This window comes from Wasmannia auropunctata, unplaced genomic scaffold (assembly GCF_000956235.1).
Source record: "Wasmannia auropunctata unplaced genomic scaffold, wasmannia.A_1.0 LD336051.1, whole genome shotgun sequence".
In the NCBI taxonomy this organism is placed as follows: domain Eukaryota; kingdom Metazoa; phylum Arthropoda; class Insecta; order Hymenoptera; family Formicidae; genus Wasmannia; species Wasmannia auropunctata.
In genome coordinates this window covers 167,985-174,934 of record NW_012026839.1, presented here as the reverse complement: position 1 = coordinate 174,934, position 6,950 = coordinate 167,985, and the positions used below count along the sequence as shown (strand labels likewise).

The window sequence follows — 6,950 nt, the reverse complement described above, 5'->3', positions numbered from 1 at the left end:
TCACACCTCCATTTGTATCTATATATGCGGCTCCGAAAAAACTCAGTCGTTTTCTAAAGTATTAATTTGAAAAGTGGAGATTTCTAGCTATAAAATGCTTTTTTAAAAATCTTGTTACAATCATTTTTGACGAAGTTGCTCTATCTTGAAATTTTTTTCATCGAGTTACAGTCACGAGAAACAGTCTGGGCACAGGTATTGGGAATTTATTTTTTGCTAAAACTCTATCAAATATTGTAATTTTATAAAGAAAATAGTATTTAGAAATAAAAACTATTCCTAGTAATACATTTTCATCAAAAGTATTAGTCAAATTTATTATTTATTTAAATATACAGATTTAATCAATAAAATAAATATAATCACATCAAAGCAAAAAAGGTCATTTTTGACTCAAAGTTGAATAATTTGGTGAAAAAAAATCGTACAACACTCAACAAAAAAGCAAATTAAAGACAAATATTCATTCTTTCAAAAACTGTACACCTCATTTTAATGCGATTTTTATTTCGGGTTGTGAAACTTTGCAAAGTTGGGAAAAAATTTTGCGATTTGTTATATTTCCATTTGTATTAATGCGACTTCGAAGAAAGTCAGTTAATCGTTTTCTAAAGTATCAACTTGAAAAATGGAGATTTCAAGCTGTAAAATGCTTTTTTAAAAATCTCATTAAGATAATTTTTTACAAAGTGCTCTATCTTAAATTTTTAGAAATTATCGATATATTAACGCATTATCCGGACAATTAGTTTGATGACTGTATATTAAGTATTATTTAACATATTGCAAATGAAAAAGAAAATCGAATCATTAAATCAGTCACATCCGCGGTAGAAAGAAAAATTAAAGATATAAAAGTGCATTTTTTAGGAATATATTTTTCATTTATGCTGCATGGTATTTAAGCCTACATTTCCGCACGTTGTTTTTTATTCGTAATTTTTATATTGTTTCGAGCGTTGCACAAAGTGGATACACCATTTTCTTCGCTTAATCGCGCGGTCGACATTTCCCTCGAGGATTTACTGAGTACGGTGCCTTCCCTAAAAGTAAAGCGTAATAATTAATTAAGTGTGAAAAAAACATGCAGAGAAAAATACTCACGAAAATTGCAGCTGCAACGCCGATAAGATCGATGGTGCCTCCGGCAACCGCACAGGCTTCAGATCATATATTTTTAAATGGGCATAAACGGGAATCTGCAAAAATAGAGAATTTTATGTAGCAAAATTATTGATGATAATTGTCGATATAATTAATATATGGCAAAAAGCATTGCAATAAAAGTGGAATATTTCGTTTAATCGTTACATCGAATGCATATCGTTGAATCTTACATGTAGCAGAGACGTATCCAGAATTGTGGGAGGTATGCAACTTGTTGGCAAATCAGGAAATTGACAATGATAACCAAGTATCGGGGATTGCAATTGTCTACCGTAAGCTAAATCAAATTCATCGAGTTCCTTCTTCTGCGATTTCGAATGATTTGCAGAAGGCCAAGTATCTTCTTCCTCATGTTCTGCTTCATCTTCCTCGCTAGAAATGTCTACGATAATATATGATGTAAAATATTTACAAAAGCGGTATATACGACGATATAATTTGGACTTTCGAATTAAGTAAAAGCGATCGTTGACTTACAAGAATGTTGCATAATAAACAGATTACTATTCTATCGAAATATTAAAAATTGTACTTGTACTTGCAACAGCTGGCGTTCTGAACTTGCGTGAACTTGCGTCATATGAGATTCGATGTTTGATCAATAATTCTCTGTTGTCTTCCCAACGTGTGTTACATGAAATTATTTTACATTAAAAATAAAGGGTTCTAGAATTTACATATTCTACAGAATTGAATTATTTAAAATTAAATCGAAAATATTTCTCATCAATTTTTTATGAATCGCAATTCTTTTTTGTTATAGAGATATTACTTTTGTTATGTATCAATTTATCATAAAAATATTAATAAAAAAGATGAAAAATAATATTAATCCAGAGTAAATTGTAAATTTATACAATGGTTGATGCAAACAATTAATCTATACTATTTCAATAAACTAGCTAGGATTTATATATCGATTAAGAATCAACATTTCTGATAGATTTAATCATATAGCATTTATTTATTAATATTAAAGTACAGAAGTGTTTAAATTTTAACTCTCTTTTAAAGATGCGGTCGATATATTGTGTATAACTTTAATTGACATCGCAATAGCGTATTCTTGCGGCGCGTTGATACCAGTTGACTTGATACGTATATTGAGTAGACCTATATATGTCGTACGTGCCATAGATTGCCTTTACGCATTTTCTTAGTTAGAAAGAATAAAGTTGCGAAGATGGTAGACATTGGCGTAGGCATCAGGGTAACCCTGAGCGCAAGGCATAACCCAGGAAGTGATACCGATCTGTACGCCGTTGCTGATGAGCGGGCCACCGCTGTCACCCTGGAAATGCAGATAGACATTTTCGTTAATTTCTTGATTTACTGAATAATTACCGAGCCCCTCTCGACAATTGATGAATCAATCGTCTCTATCAAACTAGGGAAACTATGCTCATAGTATCTAATAACTCACCTGACAAGCGCCAATTCCAGCACGATTGAGCGTGCACAGGTGGCTGTTATCCAAGGGCATACCACGATGGATTTGTTGGCATTGGGGTAGCCCGACCACGGACTGCTCCATCTTCAGAAGACTGTTCGCGAGTGGTCCGTTCGTGCTAATCTTACCCCATCCAGACAAGGTACATTTCTGTCCAGCGGTAGGAGGAGAATCGGTCAGGGCGATCGGTTTTTGATTTGCATTGAATTGAATCGGGTTTGAGAGCTGAAATAAACGAAATAGATGATTTAAATGAAAGGAATATCTTTCCATGAAACATGATCAATAACGATTTAGCGAGCCTTATCAACGCGCGAAATTATATCGCGGCCAACACGATCCGCTTCCCCGTATTACTCTTTTTTTTTATCGTGCTCCGCGGCTGTATTTTTTTTTCTAGCGCATTCTTATACGATCTTTCAGAGCGATCTGCGTGCGTGCGTGTCGTCTGAGTATATTCGCAAAAATTGTGTGTTAGCAATTAACCCGAAAAGGTCTTCAAGCTTTATTATTCCGTCGATCCGTCGAAGTTGTTCTGATAACCAAAACTAAGAGAGGGCGATAGTTTCCTCGGTCACGGCTTTTCGAAGCAATAGTTTCTGAGGTGCAAGGTGGAACGGCGCGAGCCGACATTATTTATTAACAGAATAAAATGGAGGAACAAGAAGACGACATTAGAAGAAGTTAGAAGAAAAAAATTATAAACTGAAGTCTTCAAAAGCGCAGAAGCAAATCGCAGTGGTAACTTACCGTGATTACGGCGACATCATTGTTCCAAGCATCTTGTTGTTTGCCAGTGTATCTCGGATGCACAACAACTTTCTGCACATTATGGATCTCTCCTCCTTTGACTGAGATAGAACCGGTGGCAACTTTGAAATTGCTGTAAGGTGCACGAGCCATACCGTCCACACAGTGAGCGGCAGTCAGGATCTTGGTCGAGCCGATGATGGAGCAGCCGCAAATGTGACTGCCACTCAGTCTCAGAGAACATTGGTGCGGGAATTCGCCTAGTGCGGCGGGCGTGCCACCGACAATCTTTTCGGGTTCCTCAGCGAACGTCTCTGCAAATCGACGATATGTCGTATAATAATTTAAATACGCATTTCTTGCAGAATGTAAAACGAGTACGGTATTAATAATGATCGAGTGATGAGCAAACTGTTCATCGGTAAATAAAAATAACAAAAAAATACGTTTTTTGTCACCATACTATATGCCTTTACTTACGCTGAGCAAGAACGCCGACTACCAAGAAAATAAATGGCAGCATGATCGGTGATCGGTAATTAAACTTAGGCCAGATCAAAGATGAAACTGGGAGTGAAAGCAACAATTTCTACTTTCTTTTTATAGCAGATTCGTATCTGTAATTCGACCTCGGCGAACAGCTGGTCGCATTTCTTAAATAAATAAACGCAATGACGCCTATCCTGCATCTTAATGAAGCAGATACAAAATCAAATATTACAAATATAATTACGTGGTATAAATTAAATGAGGAAGAACGATAAAATGTACATAATTAAGCATACAAAGCGTATCTCTTTATTACTATTCTTATTGTGAAGCGATCCGATCAAAATGCAAGATATCGAAAACCAAATAACAAATTTCGTCACTTGATGTATTATTAATTAATTAAAAATTATTATTAGTAACAATACTAACAATAAATTATATATAATGTACCTTTGCTTAAACGATTAACTAAATAAAGAAGTGTCTAAAAAAGAAAATGTTACGTAACTTTTATTATGAAGAATATAAATCCAAATATGTTTCATCTTCGTCATTCTTTTTTTTTTTTTAAACGGATATAACGGTTTTTACTGTGCATGTTTCTATAAGTTTTCAAACTTTTTTGTAAAAAATAATTTATGATATAATAACAAAAATTGCAAATTTAATTCGCTGCATATCTCTTAATTTTCAGTTCGTTATATAAAATAATTAAAAACCAAATAAAAAATATTCTTTGAAAGTGAAAAAATAAATAACATTTCTCTGATCGACATTTCTTTTGATAATGTTACCAAATAAAATATTTTTAATATCATTTTCAATGTTCAGGAATATTTATAAAATGTTTTATTTTTCCACTTGATGTACTAATTAAATAAATAATTTACCTTATATTATTGTTTTTAAAATATCGAGCAATGGAATATGATAATACTGATACAATCTAATTACATTGTACTCTAAGAATTTTTTCTTAATGTACACGAAATGCACTCTAACATAGAAATCCTATATAATACAGAACGTACCTTAGGACGTACTATCTTTAGAATTATTCCATTTTATTTATTTCTTAGAATATCTAATTTTTAGAAAATTTTTTACGATTAAACTAGTTTAATTATTATCAACTAATAATGATTAAATGATTATAAAACACCTTATATATATATACGAATTGTTACAAATTAATAATTATTTTTTTATTGAAAGACCTGGAAATGAATAATAACTCGCATACAGTTATACCTGTCGCAAAGGCCTGGAAAGATTCAAAATTGATTAAAAACTAACAATTTCAATAAATTTATTATAACACTTATTTATTAACAACAATAATTTTAATCAAGTCACTAACTACAACGTACAAATAGAAGAAAGTGCAACATATGCCGAGGCATAGATATGTTGGATTTAATTATATTAATATTAAAGTACAGAAGTGTTTTATCTTTTTTAAAGACGCGGCCGACATTTATAGTTTCGCCATATTGCAGCAACGAATTCTTTCGGCGCGTTCATATCAGTTAACATATATAGGTACATATATGATACATTGAACAGTGTCTTTGTATACGCTTCATAAATTTTACGCGTTTTCTAAGGCTGAAAGGATAAATTTGCGATAATAGGCGATATTAGTGTAGATATCAGAATCGCGGTTAGCGCAAGGAAAAACCCAGGCATTAATACCGGCCTGTTCACCATTGCAGATAAGCGGACCACCTCTGTCATTCTGGAAATCCACACAAATGTTTTTTAACTTCCGGTTTAATTATTGAGTCTCTTCAATTGGTGAATCAATCGTCTCATCAAACTGTAGGGAAATTATTCCCCATACATCTATACAATGGACATTACTTACCATACAATTGCCATTCCGCAATCGATTAAACGCGCACAACTGGGTGTTACGTAAACGTATATCAAAATTGTTGCCCCTTTTCCGATCTATCACATCTTCGTCCATCTTTTCAAGGATGGATTTAATCGATCCGTCGTTTGTTTTGATTGAACCCCATCTAGTTAAGGTACATTTCTGTTTGTGGGTAGGTTCAGTAATGGCCAAGGTGATTGGTTTTTGATTTTGATTGTATTTAATCGAGTCTGTGAGCTGAAACAAACGAACTAGATGACTGATGATTTAAATGAAAGAATTAAAATGGAGGAACAAGAAGAAAGATGTTAAGAGAAATTAGAAAGAAATAAAAAAATGACACTTTCGAAATTGCTGAAGCAAACTGCAGTGAATTATTCGACGATACGTCAATATACCGTAATTATTGCAATGTCATTCTGAAAAGAATTTGTCAGCTTGCCCGTGTATCCTGAATGTATGATAATGTTTTTAACAGTATGGATCTCGCCTCCAGTGGTATTAATGGTGCCAGTCACAATCGTAAAGTTGCTTAAGTAGGGTGAATCTACAATGTAGTTCACGCAGCTAGCAGCGGTCAAAATCTTAGTCTGGTTGATGATGGAGCCGCTGCAAATATAATAATCACCCAACTTTAAAAAAACGTGATACGGGTCTTCGCCTGGTGCGACGAGCCGACCACCGTTGATCACTACGTGTTCCTCAGCGAACGTTTCTGTAAATCAATGAATACACATTTCAGAATGTATTATACGCCTGCAGTAAATATGATTAACTGACAAGGGAACCTCGCGAAGTGTCAAATTCTGATTTTAATAAAACTTGGTACACTTTGAGATCACATAAATAAATGAATTTAGAAATTATCAGTTGGTGCTAAAAAATAATTTAAAGGATGAATCCACCCCTTACATGTAAATTAATTTTTTTTTCTTTCGTTATATCTGATATCAAGTTATCAAGAAATGTTGTACAGTAAAACAAAAGTTTTACAATAAAATTGTATTTATTCGTTTACGTTAATAATATTTTTTTTAATAATTATATTTTAACAATTTTTTGAAAATAATCATTTTTAAAAATTCTATATTAACGTAAATAAATAGAAGTAATTTTACAGTAAAACTTTCGTATAAAAGATTTTTTGATATCTTAATAGTTTTTGAGATATAACGAAAGAAAAAAAAATTAATTTACAAGATCGGAAGAGCA

The 6,950-nt window shown here is 32.8% G+C and overlaps 2 protein-coding genes across 2 annotated transcripts in view; both read right to left on the bottom strand.

Annotated features, from left to right (window-relative positions):
* Nucleotides 1-858: 858 nt before the first annotated feature.
* Nucleotides 859-1,757, bottom strand: LOC105451450 (WD repeat-containing protein on Y chromosome). The gene is made up of 4 exons (XM_011691897.1): nucleotides 1,645-1,757; nucleotides 1,338-1,549; nucleotides 1,105-1,199; nucleotides 859-1,043 (listed from the first exon to the last, which is right to left on the bottom strand). Exons 1-4 carry the CDS (start codon nucleotides 1,655-1,657, stop codon nucleotides 908-910), a joined length of 456 nt encoding a protein of 151 aa, XP_011690199.1. The 5' UTR covers nucleotides 1,658-1,757; the 3' UTR covers nucleotides 859-907.
* A 343-nt stretch (nucleotides 1,758-2,100) lies between these two features.
* LOC105451493 overlaps nucleotides 2,101-6,950 on the bottom strand; it is a 9,114-nt gene continuing 4,264 nt past the window's right edge. The window contains exons 5-10 of the mRNA XM_011691974.1: nucleotides 6,137-6,347; nucleotides 5,727-5,975; nucleotides 3,848-3,956; nucleotides 3,368-3,681; nucleotides 2,591-2,842; nucleotides 2,101-2,458 (exon numbers count right to left, since the gene is read on the bottom strand). Of these exons, the coding sequence (XP_011690276.1) occupies nucleotides 2,324-2,458; nucleotides 2,591-2,842; nucleotides 3,368-3,681; nucleotides 3,848-3,956; nucleotides 5,727-5,975; nucleotides 6,137-6,347 (1,270 nt within the window). The 3' untranslated portion in view covers nucleotides 2,101-2,323. The remainder of the gene's footprint in view (nucleotides 2,459-2,590; nucleotides 2,843-3,367; nucleotides 3,682-3,847; nucleotides 3,957-5,726; nucleotides 5,976-6,136; nucleotides 6,348-6,950) is intronic.